Here is an 18,307-nt window from a genome sequence, read left to right as displayed (position 1 = left end):
GTTCTTCTGGAGTTGATTTGCTAGAATTTTGTTGAGGATTTTGGCATCTATGTTCATGAGGGATATTGGCCTGTAATTCCCTTTCATTGAGTTGTCTTTATCTGGTTTTGGTATTAGGGTGATGCTGGTTTCATAGAAGGAGTTTGGAAGTGTTCCTTCCTCTTAGATTTTTTGGAATAGTCTGAGGAGGATAGGTTTTAGTTCTTCCTTGAATATTTGGTAAAACTCTCCTGTGAAGCCATCTGGCCCTGGGCTTTTGTTTGCTGGAAGCTTTTTGATGACTGTTTCAATTTCTTCCCAAGTCACTGGTCTGTTGAGATTTTTAGATTCTTCCTGATTGAGTTTTGGAAGTTTGTATTTTTCTAGGAATATGTCCATTTCCTCCAGGTTGTTCAGTTTGTTGGAATAGAGTTGTTTGTAGTATTTTGTAACAATCCATTGTATTTCGGTGGGGTCTGTTGTTATTTCACCTCTTTCATTTCTGATTTTGTTTATTTGGGTCCTCTCTCTTTGTTTCTTGGTTAGCCTGGCTAGAGGTTCATCTATCTTGTTTATCCTTTCAAAGAACCAGCTCTTGGTTTTGTTGATATTATGTATTGTTCCTTTGGTCTCTATGTCATTTATCTCTGCTTTGATTTTTGTTATTTCCTTCCTTCTGCTTACACTGGGCTTTTCTTGTTGCTCTTTTTCTAACTCTTGGAGTTGTAGAGTTAGATCATTAGCATTTTTTCTAGTTTTTTGCAATAGGCTTGTAAGAATATGAACTTCCCTCTCAAAACTCTTTTGCTGTGTCCCATAGATTTTGGATTGTTGTGTTTTCATTGTCATTTGTTTCCAGGATTTTTTTTAATTTCTTCCTTGATTTCTCTGGTAACCCAGTCCTTGTTTAATAGCATGCTGTTTAGTCTCCATGTTTGATTTTTTTTGGATTATTTTTATTGTAGTTAATTTCCAGTTTTATGCCATTATGATCTGAGAAGATGCTTGATATGATTTCTATATTCTTGAATTTGAAGAGACTTTGCCTATGTCCCAAAATGTGGTCTATCTTTGAGAACGTTCCATGTGCACTTGAGAAGAATGTATATTCTGTGGCTTTGGGGTGGAATGTTCTGAAGATGTCAATTAATTCCATCTGGTCTAGTGAGTCATTTAGGATTGATATTTCTTTGCTGATTTTTTGTTTAGATGATTTGTTGAAGGGTGACAGTGGGGTATTAAAATATCCTACTATGATTGTATTGCTATTAATCTCTCACTTAATGTCCTCCAGCAGTTTTTTTTATATATTTGGGTGCTCCTGTATTGGGTGCATATATATTTACCAGGGTTATTTCTTCTTGTTGGATTGTTCCTTTTAGTATTATGAAGTGGCCTTCATTATCTCTTGTTATGACCTTCACTCTGAGATCTAATTTGTCAGATATAAGTATTGCTACCCCAGCTTTTTTTTCATTTCCATTTGCCTGGAAATCTTTTTTCCATCCCTTCACCCTCAGTACGTGTGCATCTTTTTTTCTGAGGTGGGTTTCTTGTAGACAACAGATGTATGGGTCTTGTTTTCTCATCCAATCTGTCACTCTATGCCTTTTGATTGGAGCATTTAACCATTTACATTTAAGGTTATTATTGATAGGTACTCATTTGACACCATTTTTATTCCATACCCTTGTTCCTTCTTCACTTCTTTATTTTTACAGTAGACCCTTTAGCATTTCTTGCATTGCTGGTTTGGTGGAGATAAATTCCTTCAGTCTTTTTTTGTCTGTGAAGCTCCTGCTTTCCCCTTCAATTTTGATTGATTGCCTTGCGGGGTACAGTATTCTTGGATTCAGACCCTTCCTTTGCATGACTTTGTATATTTCATCCCATTCCCTTCTGGCCTGATAAGTTTCTGTTGAGAAATCAGTTGCTAGTCTGATGGGGGTTCCTTTGTATGTAACTTTCTGTCTCTCTCTGGCTGCTTTTAAGATTCTTACTTTGTCGTTGATTGCCAATTTAATTATAATGTGCCTTGGCATCTGTCTTCTGGGATTCATTTTGCTTGGGACTCTGAGAGCATCTTGGATTTGTGTGGGTTTTTTCTTCTCTATCTCAGGAAAGTTTTCTGTTATTATTTCTTTTATTAAAAAAATATATTTTATTGATTTTTTACAGAGAGGAAGGGAGAGAGATAGAGAGCTAGAAATGTCGATGAGAGAGAAACATCGACCAGCTGCCTCTTACACACCCCCTACTGGGGATGTGCCCGCAACCAACATACATGCCCCTGACTGGAATCGAACCTGGGACCTTTCAGTCCGCAAACCGACGCTCTACCACTGAGCCAAACTGGTTTCGACTCTGTCATTATTTCTTGAAATACTTTTTCCATGTCTACCTCAGTTTTCTTTCCTTCTGGAACCCCTATTATTCGAATATTATTTTGTTTTGTATTGTTCCAAAGCTCCCATAGGATCTCCTCCTGCTTTTTAATCTTTTTTTCTAGAAGCTGCTCTAATTGGGTATTTTTTTTTCCATCTTGTCTTCTAGCTCACTGATGCGGTCCTCTGCTTCATCTAGTCTGCTCTTGATGCTTTCTATTGAGTTCTTCATGGTAGTGATGTCATTTTTCATTTCTTCTTGGTTCTTCAATTCCTCTTGGTTCTTCTTCAATTCCTCATGGTTCTTCTTCAATTCCTCATGGTTCTTCCTCATTTCTTCTTGGTTATTGTCAAATTTCTCTTCCATTTTTTTTAGCCATCCTATAATCATTACTCTGAATTCTTGCTCTGGTAGGCTGCTTGCCTCTGCCTCGTTTACTTCCTTTTCTGGTGATGCCTGCTTTTCTTTCATGTGCAGGCTATTTCTCTGTCTCCCCATGGTCTCTCTTTTCAGGATGTCTGGTTATGTGGTGTTCCTTCTCCTAGCATGCAAACACATTTGACATTCTGCTTGGGGTTTTCAAACAAGAGTTCACCACACCTTTTCTGCCCAATCAGGAATGAATCCTGTTGGAAGCTGCCCTTTGTCTTCACTAGCAGAGAGTATCTTTGTAATTTTAATTAATATGCATATGCTTCTAGTGTTGTTCTAGCAACTATCTATAAAACTTCTTGCTTCTCAACTTTGGAAGATAAAGATGTTAGTGTACCTATTTTTTTCTTCTATCTCTTTCTCTGCTCCCAAATTCTCCTGTATTTTTCTTTAATCTATCATGGCTGATAATATTATTTGGTAACCATAATGAAGCCCTCTGTGTTTACCTTTAAGTTGATATTCTATTAGTTGAAAACATTATTATTATTATTATTCACATGAAGCCAAATAGCATGCCAAGATATAGTTTCTTTCTATATAGCTAGCCCCAGTGTCTCCCCTTTGTGCCACATCTACTAAAAAATAATAATAATAAATTTTTTAAAATTGCAAATTCTGAAAATCTGGCCAAATGTTATTTTTGTTTCATTTTTTAAATATGTCCTATTTGAACATTTTCCCCTAGAATTTCTGACTGGGACTCTTATTTTTACTGAAGAAATATGTCTCCTTCACCATATTGCTATTGTCTTCTAGCTTCTTCCACATTCTCATCTATTGCTTGGAATCCATTCCATTTTTTCCTTCTTCAACCCACTAGCTTCTGAGTCTCATAGAGACCCATTGGGGCTTAAATGAACCAAGAGTTTCTTGTAATTTGTCATTGTTATTGTCCTTCTCTATCTAGCTATTCCTCTGCATACTCAGATTCTGCTTCATTGTTTCTTTGTGTTGGGATCCACATTGTATCCGGGGTTCCACTTACTCCTTTGTGAGTCTCCCACATTACCCCATCTACGTAACTCCACCCATGTACTCATGTTCTAACAAATATAATCACTTAGATTCTTCATTGCTTCTCCTAGTTGTCTAGTAGAGCTTGGAAAAAAGCACCAGCAACACAGTAATTTAATATTTTAGTGCTGGCTTACTTTTGTTTTGTGGTCTGTATTAAAACACACACACACACACACACACACACACACACACACACGTCTCTGCCTCCCATTTTGAATTCCTTTTAGGTCTATTGTTTCAAGAACACCAGGAAGACATCTACCACCAAAATTATTTGTGTGCTGGAAGCTATTTTATGTCTTATTTGGCGACTGCTATAAAGACATGTCATATATAGACTGTACAGATAGCTGACATGAAGCCACTGCCTTAGGGCACATTCTAGGCAGTTTTCTTCAGAGACCAAGAACACAGGACTTACATTATCAATGAAGAGATGAATAAAGGATAAATATATTTTTAAAAATATATTTTATTGATATTTTACAGAGAGGAAGGTAGAGGAATAGAGAGTTAGAAACGTCGATCAGCTGCCTCCTGCACACCCCCCACTGGAGATGTGCCCACAACCAAGGTACATGCCCTTGACCGGAATCGAACCTGGGACTCTTTTTTTTTTTTTTTTTTTTTGAACCTGGGACTCTTGAGTCCCAGGCCGACGCTCTATCCACTGAGCCAAATCGGTTAGGGCGAGGATAAATATTTTTTAAAGGGGCTCCCTTTCCCCTTCCCCAAATTACATCACACAACTAGAATCTCTGAAATGCTTTTATTCCCTGTTCAGCGATCCTTACTAACACGTTTTGCACTGTCTTTCCTGTGACAGGGCCTCAAATCCTGATGATTGCAGTCTTCACGCTCACCGGCACTGTGGTCCTGCTCCTGCTGGCTGCGCTCCTGGTGCTAGGGTACCCACTCCCTCTTGGGCTGTGATCCTCATTCTGAGAGGAACGAGGGAGGGATGGAAGAGAGAGGGAGGGAGGGGGGAAGGGAGGGAGGGAGAGACGGGTTTAGTGGCTATTGCTGATGATGTATGTGCACAAAGAGGTCTCTTAGACAGGTGTAAGATCCATAATTCTAATGTATCCATATTCTCTGGGAAAACAATTACAAAACTTTGACATTTTGAATGTTGGGATGGGTATTGTTACAAATTCTCTGTGCCTTTGTATTTTCCTCCTACATATGTTTCCGAAGGCACAGATACACAAGATTGAACTGGCTTACTTAGGAATCTGGTATATTCTCAGGTGGTTTAAAAATTTGTGTTTCTGCCTTTCAAGGTTATCAATTTAAAATGTTTTTCTTTCCTCTTTCTTTCCCCTCTCTTTGCATGCTATCAGTTCAGATTCTTTATTATAGTGAAGGTCTGTATTGGTGAAGGACCCAAGAAAGTGAAACAAAAAGGGGGAAAAGTAACATAAAAGGCCACGGAAATCCTTATAAGTTCGCTAATGGCCAGCGCTCGCCAGGTTGGAGAGTTGTAATTGGGCTGGCCTCACTCACCACGTATCTACCTGAGAATGCCAGAGTTTGAAATTCCTCCCAGTGTTCAGAAGCTGAACAGCATGAATACTAATAAGAACCAATTGACTGGTTCTGTTCCTTCCACAGAAAATACAAAAAAGAGAATGAACGTCGTCAGAAAAAATGGTCCCACATTCCCTGTGAAAACATCATTCCTCTGGAGACCAATGAGACCAACCACGTGAGCCTGAAGGTAAGGTGCCCTCACCTTTGGAAGAAGCCTGTGTAGAGCTGGTGCAGGTTGCCAGGTATTGGACAGGCGCCGGTAGACGGTGGGAAATGAGCCAAGCAGGGATCATTTCTTTCAGCATCTAAGACTTCGATATTATTTCACTCACCGTTTAAAATGCCCCTAAGAAGTCAATTTTAACCAATTATTACAACAGATCACAGGTTTTTATGAGAATCAACTTGAAAGATGCAATAGGTCTCAACCTTTCGTCTGCCTTTGAAGTCTGGTGGACCAAGGGCCATGTCTGACCTGCAGGGGTGTGTGTGTGTGTGTGTGTGTGTGAATCTTTATCATCTTTTAAAAGCCATTGCCAAATATAAAAATCTTGGAATGGCTGGAAAAGTTCAGATTACCAGCTTCTTCTGACAATTCAGATGATCCAGCCACTCTCTCGGCTGCAACTAGAGCTGATGGGGCTGCCCCCCTCAGACACCCGGCCCAGTGTCCTCGCTGCATTGCCACTTGGGCATTTAGACATGAGTTTGCAACTCCAATGCACAGCATGTTCCCCCTAAGATAAGGTGACCAGACGTCCCGCTTTTGGTGGGACAGTCCTGGTTTTTAACAATTTGTCCCACGGCTTTTTAAAAAGTCCCGATTTTCAAAAATCGGGACTATTTTATTTAATTTATTTATTTATTATTATTTTTTAAATAAATCTTTATTGTTCAGATTATTACAAATGTGATCCTCTTCCCCCCCTCAATTGCTCCCCTTCACCAGGTTCCCACCCCACCCTCTGTCCTTTCCCCATCCCCCATTGTCCTCATCCATAGGTGCACAGTTTTTGTTCAGTCTCTTCCCGCACCCCCACTCCCCTTTTCCCTGAGAATCGTCAGTCCACTCCCCTTCCATACCTCTGATTCTATTATATTCACCAGTTAATATTGTTCATCAGATTTTTAAATTCCCTTGGTTTTTAGATTCACTTGTTGATAGCTACGTATTTGTTTATCATAATTTTTATCTTTATCTTCTTCCTCTTCCTAAATAACCTCCTTCAGCAATTCATATAATTCTGGTTTGGTGATGACGAACTCTTTCAGCTTTTTTTTATTTGTGAAGCTCTTTATCTGTCCTTTGATTCTGAGTGATAGCTTTGCTGGGTAGATTATTTTTGGCTGTAGGTTCTTGTTATTCATCACCTTGAATATTTCTTGCCATTCCCGTCTGGCCTGCATGGTTTCTGTTGAGAAATCAGCTGACAATCTTATAGGGTGCTCCTTTATATTAAATAGGTCACTACCTGCTTTTCTCTTGTTGCTTTTAATATTCTCTCTTTGTCTTTTGCTCTTGGAATTTTAATTATGATATGTCTTAGTGTGGTCCTCCTTGGATTCCTTTTGTTTGGGGTTCTGCGGGCTTCCTGGACTTGTAAGTCTATTTCTTTCCCCAAGTGGGGGAAGTTTTCTGTCACTATTTCTTCTAGTGTTCTTTCGGTATCTTGCTCTCTCTCTTCTGGAATCCCCATAATTCTGATGTTGGTTCGCTTGAAATTGTCCCAGAGGTTTCTTACACTATCTTCAACTTTCTGGATTCTCTTATCTTCTCCCTTCTGCAGAGGAGTGTCCTCTGGCTCTTTGTGTTCTAAATCTTTGTCTTGATTCTTGCAATCTTCCAGTCTGTTTTTAGGACTTTGTATAATATTTTTTATTTCAGACAATGTTTTCTTCATTTCTTGTTGATCCCTTATTATTTCTAGTTGCTCCCTTTTCATATCCTCATAGGTCTCATTTATTTTATCGGCCTTTTTTAGGATATTGTTGAATAACCTTATAACTGTAGTTTTGAACTCAATGTCCAATCTTTTCTTTTCCTCCATCTCCTTTCTTTGTGTCCTTCTTCTTGTCTGCATTTTAGTTGTTTCCCTGATTTGATGGAATAGCTTTGTGTGCTAGGTGTTCTGGTAGAGCCCAGTAGCACAGCCTTCCCAGTTACCTGCAGTGGACAGTCTTGGTGTAGCCCTTTGTGGGCTGTGTGTGCAGTCTTGTTGTTAAGCCTTGCTTATTGTTGGTATCACTGGGAAGCGTTGATCTCCAAGCCAATTGGCTGTGAGGATCAGCAGTGTCTCAGCTAGGAGGGTTTCCGTACTCTGCTTGAATAGGGCGGGGTCTCGGGGTGGCGCAGACAATCTTTGGTTCCCTGTCAGTCTTGCCTTAGAAAAGTCCTGTTCATGGAGAGTTTTGGAAGATTGGTTGCAGGCGTGTGCGCGCACCTCTTTGGTAAAGGCGCAGACAAGCTTTGGATTCCTGCAAGTCCCTCCTTAGAGAAAACCAGCCTCTGGGAGAGCTTCTGTGCTCAGCCACAGGTAGGGCGGAGTCTCGGGTTGGTGCAGACAAACTTTGTTTTCCCTTTGGCTCCTTCCCAAGTCCCGCAGTAATGGCCTCTGGCTTCACACACCTCCAAGAGATCTCTGCCCACTGCCCGACAGTCTGGCCTCTCCCTGTCTGGGGCCGTTTATCAGAGCAATAGGGTGATTCTGTTTTCCTCTCAGACAAGAAAGCCAGCCACGTTAGCTGTTCTCCCTCTCCGCGCCAGGAGTAAGCCAGTAGCGAACTCAGCCCGGCCCGCCCTCTCTGCGTGCAGGGAGTAAGCCAGCAGCAATCTTGGTCCGGCCCTTCCTCTCCGTACCGGGATTAAGCCAGCGCCTTTTCGTGCACACAGTTCTCCGTACCTTCACAGTTCCTGAGGTTCAGCGTGCCTTCTCTCTCCTTCCCAGATGGCAGAGCCTCCTCTCAGCCAGCCGTCTGGCGCTTCAGGGCAATGCCTCCCCTGTTTTTCAGTTCTAAATTCAAATTTGTTGTGGTAGGCTGCATTCGGGTGTCTACCCTATGCCGCCATCTTGATTTCTCCTATTTTATTTTATTTAAATATATTTTATTGATTTTTTACAGAGAGGAAGGGAGAGATATAGAGAGCTAGAAACATCGACCAGCTGCCTCCTGCACACCCCCCACCGGGGATGTGCTCACAACCAATGTACATGCCCTTGACTGGAATCGAATCCGGGACCCTTCAGTCTGCAGACCAAGGCTCTATCACTGAGCCAAACCGGTTTCGGCAAAAATCGGGACTTTTTTTTAAAACACCTCGGGACGTCTGGTCACCTTATCTTTCCAAAAATCGGGACTGTCCCGCCAAAAGCGGACGTCTGGTCACCTTATCCTAAGAGCAACTGTCTGTTGCTACAGGCAATGATTCCCACGAGGCGGGGGCAGGGGGGAGAAGGAAGCAAGGAAACCCTGGCTGAAGTAGAACACAAGGAGAAGGGGGGGACAGCACAACTCTACGAGGAAGCGGAGGGAACCCGAAGGTTAGCATCTTGTTGCAGAGCAAAGGCGAGTTGTGAGAGAAACACAAGTCAGTTGTGACAGTTCTCCTGGGAGTCTGCTCAGCAGGCTGTGAGCGAGTAGACGCCGCTCACCTGGCGGAGGCTCCCGGCCTTTGATTGGCAGTGGATGGGACAAGACAGGAAGCTTCTGGAATAATTAACCTTTTCTTGTACCAGATCGATGATGACAAGAGACGGGATACAATTCAGGGTCTACGACACTGCAAATACGACAAAAAGGTGACTATTGTCTCTCCCTGCTTCTCTGAACTCTCCTCGGTGAGGGGTGTGCTCTGGGCCTGCTGACTCACCCCTTCCCCTTTCAGAGGCTGGCGGTGCAGAGGTAGGCATGGGTGCAGGGCTGCTCCAGGGCTGTTCTAGGCGCCTTTCACAGGGATGGGCGGGGCTCTGCTTCAAGGGTTACAGACTCACAGCCTGGGGAAAATCAAAGAATGCATACCATTTTTTAAGATAGGTGGAGTGTAGGAAGTGAAAGGAAAAATAAAAGAGATTCAGAGCAGTCCAGGCAGCCTTGGTATTATATATTTTGCCTCATTTAGTGAGAATAAGACAATTCCACTTAAGGTTTCCTTCCTTCCTTCCTTCCTTCCTTCCTTCCTTCCTTCCTTCCTTCCTTCCTTCCTTCCTTCCTTCCTTCCTTTCTTCCATCTCATTTAGTCATTCTTAAAGATACATTCAAACCTGAGCCTCTCATATCCAAGGGACATAAACATCAACAAAATACTGTCACTGCTCTCAAGAGTTTACAGTATAGTGGGGAGATAACAAAATATTATAGTATGCTACAATATTATACATATAAATAGTCATGCTACAACTTTACCTTCTTAATTCAATTGATCTTTGCAGAGAGTGATTCTAAAGGATCTCAAGCACAACGATGGCAATTTCACTGAGAAGCAGAAGATAGAACTGAACAAGGTATGGGTTCAATTTCTATGACCTTTTGATTGAAACCCATAAGTGAGAAAGAGCATCACTGCATTTCCCCTAAGCACTGAGGGCCTAGGACAGCAAGGCATCACTGGGGATGCTGACAGAGAAGCCCTCAGGCCGAGAAATGGGTGACCATACGTATTCGTGTTGAAGATTCTACCAACACATGTTGGAGAATGATGTTTGATGGTGTAAAACATGTTGGAAATCTAATAGCATATTCTACAAAATGGTCCTGATATTGAGAGTAGTCAAAGGTTTGTATTCGAGTCCCCTTGCTGAGGAAAGAAAGACTGGTTGATAAGATGAGTTGCAATGCGTACTAAGAAATGTACTGACATTCCAAATTGTCTTCCCAAAGATCTAAAACACGTTTTATTAGCATATTAATTTGTACTGTGGTGCTGCTTTCTCGCTGACTTGCTTTGTAAATAAACATGTTATCTTAGTTGCTTCAGATTGACTATTACAACCTAACCAAATTCTACGGAACTGTGAAGCTTGATACCATGATCTTTGGGGTGATTGAATACTGTGAGCGAGGATCCCTCCGGGTAAGGACAATTTCCAATTTCCTAACTGATCACCCATATAGAAAAATTAAAAAAAAAAAAAAAAAAAATATATATATATATAGAGAGAGAGAGAGAGAGAGAGAGAGAGAGAGAGAGAGAGAGAGAGCATAGTACAATCAGATATGGTTAATTCTATGAATTCAAAAATATCACTCTCATGTATCATATCAAAAGGTCATAGAAAGAAAAAAGACCATGTAATGCTGAAAATGAACATTAAAATTAAAAATATATATAATTTAAATAAAACATGTCTAATGATAACAATTACATGAGGGCTATACCATACTCGGATTCATTTAATTTCAACGAGACAGCAATTTTAGAATACCAGTTCACAAAGTCTGGTCAAAGGGTCTTACAGAGTCTTTTACTCCCTAAAACGCTCAGCAAACATTTGGGTATCATACCTATAATTTGGGGGGCTCTCTACCCTAAGGTAGGAAATTTCAGTTATCTCAATGGTCCGGGACCCCCTTCTGACATTGCTGAGTCCTCCTGGGCTCAGACAACAACAGAAGTTTCTACAGGAAACCACCCCTTTGTACCATGAACCTCAAAGCAAAGGCTGTGCAGAGGCAAATGGCAGCCCCCTCCTTGTGCATCCTTCAGGCTCCAACCATGGCAAATCCCATCAGAACCTACTTTTGTGGGGAAACAAATCAGAAAGTTTCACCCTAAATGGGATAAAGACAATTTGCTTCCTGCCTTATAAATACACCATCCCTGCGGCTAACCTGGGGTAGGAACAACTGACTCATTCAAGCAACAAACATCTATAATAATAAAAGGGTAATATGCTTATTAGACTGGACATCCTTCCAGATGCCCTTCGGGATGAAACAGGGGCTATTAGGGGAAGCCAGTAGCAGCAGCTGGGGGAAGGAAGGCTTACTCTTGCATGATTTTCATGCATCGGGCTTCTAGTTTATTAAATAAAGATTTATTCCAAGCCAGACACCGAACGAAATGCTGCAGAAACTTCAGTGAACAAAAATTATCAGAGTCTATGTGTTCATGAGGCGAAGAGATAATAAACATAAACAAAATATAAAATATGTTGGGTGCTAAGGGAAATAATTACTTTAGAGTGTGTCTGGGCATAGCTCCCCTCCCTTGACTTGGCGTGGTACCTACAGTCCAGCCAGCCTTATTTGAAATGAATGATGACTTTGGACCCTTTGCTTTGAAATTATTGGTATAGTGCCTGACTTAAAACTAAAGGTCAAATTATGCTTTTTCCCCCAAAACAAGAAACTACTGATAGGTTATTAGAACTCTACTATGAAGAATTGTTACTAGCTTAGAACCATTATCTTGTTGGAACCATCACCATGTTAAAATATTGAGCTCAAAATTCTAGGTCATACAGTTCACACAAAATCCCGAAGCTCTTGTCTTATTGACAGAGGACTTAGTAAACTAAAAAAATAAACAAACAAAAAAACACACAACAACAACAGCACACATTTAGCAAAAACAAAACAAAACACAAACACAAACAAACAAACAAAAACACACACACACATTTAGCCTGATCAGTGTGGCTAAGTGGTTGAGTGTTGATTCATAAACCAGGTCACAGTTCGATTCCCAGTCAGAGCACAGGCCTGAGTTGCAGTCCTGATTCCCAGTAGCAGGTGTGCAGGAGGCAGTCCATCAGTGATTCTCTCTCATCATTGATGTTTCTATCTCTCTCTCCCTCTCCCTTCCTCTTTTTGAAATAAATAAAAACATTTATTATTGTTGTTAATCCTCACCCCAGGACATTTTTCCATTGATTTTTAGGGAGAGTGGAAGAGAGAGGGAAAGACAGAGAGTGACATCGATGTGAGAGAAACACATTGATTGGTTGCCTCCTGCATGTGCCACAACCAGGACCTGGGTAGGAGGCTGCAACCAAGGTACATACCCTTGACTGGAATGGAACCTGGGACCTTTTGGTTTGCAGGCTCTATCCGCTGAGCCAAACTGGCTAGTGCAATAAAAAAAACTTAGAGCTATAAAGCCAATGGATACAATTGATCATGTGAGTAAAAACATAAGCCTAGTGAATGTATTTCCTAACAGCAATTCCTTGCTTAAAAACATTCATATAATTTTGGTGAGACAGGACCTGCAGCCCAGCGACTTGTGATTCAGACTCACCTGCCCACTCGCCAGGCAGGCATGTGCTCATGGGCTCATTTCTTCACCCCCATCAGGTGGAAGCACCAGAATTTTGGATACTCTGGTTATTTCCTGCTCATGTCCACATTGTGAAAACCACCTAATGTTTCTTAGGTAGGGAAGAAAATAAATACTGGGTGGAGCAAAAGTAGGTTTATAGTTATTCGTATGGGAAATGATGCAATAGTTAATACATAATAATACAAGAATAAAATCTGTGTTTCATGTACTCACAACTGTAAACCTGCTTTCCCTCCACCCTGTATACATTCAGGAAATCCAGGGCAACAGAGTCCCAATGTGTTCCTGAACCCAAGACTTCATGATTATATCATTATTTGCCTGCAATAGTCTCTCCACAGTATCCCTCCTTGTGACAACTGATCTTCTTCCTTTCCTTTTTTTCCTGTTCAGGAAGTTTTAAATGATACAATTTCCTACCCAGATGGTACATTCATGGATTGGGAGTTTAAGATCTCTGTCTTGTATGACATTGCTAAGGTAAGAGACCTATAAACACAAAAGACATCTAGAAAATTAAATACAGGAAAACAGATCAAGCAAGCTATTCAACTTATCTGCATCGGTTTCTTCATCTGTAAGATGGTAATAAAAATATTTAGTACTAATAGTCATGGAGTTGTTCTGAGTATTTTATGAAATAATGCATATACTTCGCATAAGGCCTGGTACAAGTATATGTTCCATATATACTAGGTCTTCTTCTTAGGATTATTATATGCTTTCTACTCTGGGTTTGAGGCACACATTTTCATAGACTGGCTGGAAGTTAAGATAATATAAAGCTGTAGAGAGAATAACTGAATCTTCAACTTTATAAGAAAAAATATTAAACACAGGCAACCATCTTGTATGAGGCAGTAATAAATCTGGACATGTACATTCCCAAACACTGGAGTACTAGTGACCAGGGCCTTGTTCAAGAATGAAGAAAAGTCAATCCCAAGAGTGAGCCATTTGATAGTCTTAAATCTCCCTCCACATAGCATCAGAATACGTTTGCAAAATGCTATATGATACCCCATTTGCCACATATCACTCCTGTGATCCAGGCTGAAAACCAGTGTCTGCAATGACACCTCTAGCCAGCAGAGGGAAGCACACCAGTGAAAAATAGGCTTCTTTCACAATAGAATGAAATCCATTAAATTTTAGAAACTAATCTAGCCTAGCTCCTCCCTTCAGAATAGCAAAGCCTTATTATGCATATTTTTTTAATTGAAGTAGTAGAGGACCAGACATACCCAAGGTCACAGACCAAGTAAGTGGTAAGTGAACACACTTCAAGAAAATAGGATCAACCTTTCATTTTTAAAAATATATATTTTATTGATTTTTTACAGAGAGGAAGGAAGAGAGATAGAGAGCTAGAAACATCGATGAGAGAGAAACATCGACTAGCTGCCTCTTGTACAACCCCTAACGGGGATGTGCCCGCAACCAACGTACATGCCCCTGACCAGAATCGAACCTGGTACCGTTCAGTCCGCAGACCGACGCTCTACCACTGAGCCAAACCGGTTTCGGCCAACCTTTCATTTTATATTATCTACTAGGGGCTCAATGCACGAATTCGTGCACCTTGAAAGAACTATGGGCCACACGGCTGCTGTGGGCACAGGGGCAGGTCTCAGCCCTTCCTCTGTGCCCCCACCTGGCCCTTCCTACCACAGCCCCTGGTCCCTAGTCAGCCAGCAACCCTGCTCCCGCCTCTTTCATGCGCTGACAGTGCTGGCCCGCTTGCACCTGCTAACAGTGCGGAGTGATTGGGGCTGGCTCCAGCAGAGGGTGCGAATGGCAGCTGCTGCCCTGATTGCCCCTCAGGAGCAGGGGGAAGTGGAGAAGCCCTCATGGGCGATAGGGGCCAACAGCCACTGCTTGCACCCCCTGAAGGCGCCCAGCAATCAGGGCTGGTGCTGGGCACCAGCAGCAGGTGCAAGCAGGGCCAGCACTGGCAGCAGGTGTGAGTGCCCAGCAGGACCACCATGCATGGGAGCAAAGAATTCCCAGTAATCACCAGAGGCTTGCCCTAATGACAGCAACCAGTGCCCTACCTTGGTCTGGCACCCCTGGTTACCTGCTCAGCCATCCTGCCATGGCCAATGCCTGCCGTGTTCCATGAACTGTCACCTGCTGCCAACACCCACCATGTTCCGTGCGTACCCCCTGGTGAACAGGGCACATCATAGCAACTAGTTGTTTGGTTGTTCTTCTGTTCGGTCTCTTTGCATATTAGGGTTTTGGGTTTTTTTTTGGGGGGGGGGGTTGTTGTTTTTTTTAATATATTTTATTGATTGTGTACAGAGAGGAAGGGAGAGAGATAGAGAGTTAGAAACATCGATGAGAGAGAGTCATTGATCAGTTGCCTCTTGCACACCCCCTACTGGGGATATGCCCGCAACCAAGGTACATGCCCTTGACCGGAATCGAACCCGGGTCCCTTCAGTCCCCAAGCCAACGCCCTATCCATTGAGCTAAACCGGTCCCGGCCATATTAGGGTTTTATATATAGATAATTACTTAATCCAAGTCTTTAGACAACTGCTATGTTGTCTACTATGTCACCTAAATAGATTTAAAACTAGATGTAGAGCTTAGGCAACCATTAGGGCCTTAATATATTTAAAGTAAAATTAGTAGAACTAAGTTTAAAATTTATTAGTGTGTTTCTATCAGCATGCTGAAATGAGTTCAAAATGTCACTTCTTTCTTTAAAATAAGCAAATGCTGAATGTCTCATCTCTTTGTTTTCTTGTCATCTGAAAAATTGCAGGGGATGTCATATCTGCACTCCAATAAAACAGAAGTCCACGGGCGTCTGAAATCCACCAACTGCGTGGTAGATAGTAGGATGGTGGTGAAGATCACTGATTTTGGCTGCAATTCCATTTTACCTCCAAGAAAAGGTCTGTAATGAAATATTAACCGGTTTCCCACTGGTCTTTCTCTTTTCTTAAAGCCCACATAATTCTCTTAAGAAACAGTGATTCTGATCAGAAATTAATACTTGGAGACACAAGAGGCGACAGCGGGCTCAATCTCCATTTCACCCTTGTTCATTTTCAACAAGTGCTTCTTGGATTTAATAAACCTCCTTTGTGCATTTCCTTCCTCCATGTCCTTTGATATTAGTGAGAAATCATGAAGAAGTTATTAGCTTGCAGAAGCAGAACTGGGTGAAAAAAATAGAGACCTTAGAAATCTTCTGGTCTAAACTTCTCTCTTTATAAAGCAAACAAACCCAACAAGAATAAAGGTTTAGAAAGGTGAAGAGATTTGCCCAAGTAGATAGAGTATAAGGCAGACAACCCATTTCCAAATTCTAGACATCATTTTATCTATCTCTGATAATGATAAGGAAAATAACTCTTATCAGTAAAATATATTCTTATCTCTTTTAAGATTGTGATAGGGGTAAAAAAAAGGAACAGAGAAAAATGATTTGTAAAATATAGAGTTTTTATGTTGAACATTTACCCATTCTTTACTATAAATCAGGATTATGGACTCAAAAATCTAACACTCACATATGATTCAAAATACCATCTAGGTCCAAACAGTAAATTCTACTTCTAATTCTATTTTGCAATCCTTTAGTTTTTCCTAAACAGAAGAAAATTGCGTTCTTCCCCTAATTTCTTTAGTCACATCAAGCATGCTAGACACTGGATTCAACCCAGTAAGTGCTTGTTGGAGACCTACTGTGTGCCAAGCACGATTCATCATGTATCAATAGTAGAACAAATCTCCCTCATTAGATGACCCACCATAACCGAAAATCACAGGTTAAATCCCATCCTCATGAACATCACTCAGTTACACCGACCTCTCTGTGTTGTCAGTCACCTGGATTTTAGCATAAGTAGTTGTACCTACCTTTCCCGTAACCCCAAACCACATGAATCACAAGACACATAAAGTCACAAGACATCAACTCAAAAAGGCAATGAACATTTGGATGGAAAACCACATGAGGAGAATAAGCCTAACACTGTAGCCAACAACATAAATCTATAGATTTTTTTTCCATCAAAACTGCCAAACATACAAACCTCAAAAAACTCACAAGGAGCTAGGTGATTCTGGAAAAACTTCAAGGGATGTTGGAGAACAATTGTAGGCCCTGTTATTACTAAATAAGATAAGTGATGAGAGTCCAAAGCCCAAGTATCTATAGGAGCCAAACACAGAACACTGGAGCACTTCACTGTGAAGCGGACTAGATGGGAAGCATTAGGGAGTAGCAGGCCCAGTAGTAACATGGGAATGAATGGTATGCATTATGTGTTAAAGAACACTGTGGGAATCCAAGAAAACACATCGCTGGGCAATAGCTGATTTGGGGGCTGTCAGTGTGTCACATCTGGAAAATATCAGTCATAGTCTCTTTGAATGCGCTGTCTTTATTTTTAAACATTTACAAAGGCTTCCGTAGGTTTATGCCTTATGTCCCATAAGCTGGTAAACCCTCTTAGCCTCTCACATTCTAGTGTGTTCATCCCACAAACCTTTGCAAGCACTTCCTGTACACCAGGTGCTATTCTAGGTAGACCTTGAGGGTGTTCGGGGCTATGATCCTAGCAGTGTTAGAAAAGACATTGCCGTATGACCTCACCCAAATCCTGGCATTACAGAGTCATACTAAAAGGTGTGTGTTCTACCCTTAACACCATTATTAGCATAGTCTTCTCAAAAGTCTGGGACCCTATAAACTCGAGGCCACTCATATTCAGGGTGCCTGCTGTAGGGACTTAAAGAACAGAAGCAGGTTGGCGACTATGGGCTGCTCACCCCCTTAACTTTGCAATCTCCATGCTGAATGCCCAGACCTGTGGACAGCCCCGGAGCACCTCCGCCAAGCCAGCATCTCTCAGAAAGGGGACGTGTACAGCTACGGGATCATCGCACAGGAGATCATCATGCGGAGGGAGACCTTCTACACGCAGAGCTGCCGCGACCAGAATGGTAAGAGCCTGACCCTTTCATCTGCCCCCGCTGGGACTGGCTAACCTGCATTCTAGGGTGACAGGGACGCTAATCTGTGTGACCACATCTCGCCCTCAGCTGAAAAAGCAGTAACATGTCTTCACTGTCCACTTTGGAAGGTTTAGATGGATGAATGTCAGAGTGCTCTGAAGTGCATGAGACAATACCTCGCTGCCAAGTGTCACTACCACCAGTATCATTGTTAGTTAAAGAATCTTCCCTTGCCTGCAGGTGTGGCTCTGGTTAAGGTCATGTTTCAATTCCCGGTCAGAGCACAGTTTGGCTCAGTGGCTAGAGCACTGGCCTGCAAACTGAAAGGTCCCAGGTTCCATTCGGGTCAAGCTCACATGCCCAGATTGCAGTCTCGATCCCCAGTAGGGGGCGTGCAGGAGGCAGCCGATCAATGATTCTCTCTCATCATTGACGTTTCTATCTCTCGCTCTCACTTCCTCTCCGAAATCAATAAAAATGTATTTAAAAATAAAGAATCGCCCCTTATAATTTCCCTCTTTCCTTCTGATTCCAAACAGCCAGGTGTCTAACACCTAGATCACTGAAGTGGGACATACATATTTTAGTTACTACTAAGATCTGTACTTTTGTCACATGTCCCCTTGGAGCCTGGAAGGGGGTGGGGGTGAGGGCAATGGTTCAATATTTCATTCCATTCACTCAATCCTCCCTTACGGAGCA

At 41.8% G+C, this 18,307-nt stretch overlaps 1 protein-coding gene across 1 annotated transcript in view; it reads left to right on the top strand.

Annotated features, from left to right (window-relative positions):
* Positions 1-18,307, top strand: part of GUCY2C (guanylate cyclase 2C) — a 69,354-nt gene that overhangs the window by 34,515 nt on the left and 16,532 nt on the right. Inside the window, exons 12-19 of the mRNA XM_036455391.2 lie at positions 4,643-4,724; positions 5,431-5,536; positions 9,084-9,146; positions 9,777-9,848; positions 10,313-10,417; positions 13,022-13,108; positions 15,402-15,534; positions 17,456-17,593. Coding sequence (XP_036311284.1) covers positions 4,643-4,724; positions 5,431-5,536; positions 9,084-9,146; positions 9,777-9,848; positions 10,313-10,417; positions 13,022-13,108; positions 15,402-15,534; positions 17,456-17,593 — 786 coding nt within the window. The remainder of the gene's footprint in view (positions 1-4,642; positions 4,725-5,430; positions 5,537-9,083; positions 9,147-9,776; positions 9,849-10,312; positions 10,418-13,021; positions 13,109-15,401; positions 15,535-17,455; positions 17,594-18,307) is intronic.

This window comes from Pipistrellus kuhlii, unplaced genomic scaffold (genome assembly GCF_014108245.1).
Source record: "Pipistrellus kuhlii isolate mPipKuh1 unplaced genomic scaffold, mPipKuh1.p scaffold_m20_p_3, whole genome shotgun sequence".
Taxonomy (NCBI): Eukaryota; Metazoa; Chordata; class Mammalia; order Chiroptera; family Vespertilionidae; genus Pipistrellus; species Pipistrellus kuhlii.
Note: the sequence above shows the minus strand (reverse complement) of the source record. Positions and strands in the feature narration are given on the sequence as shown.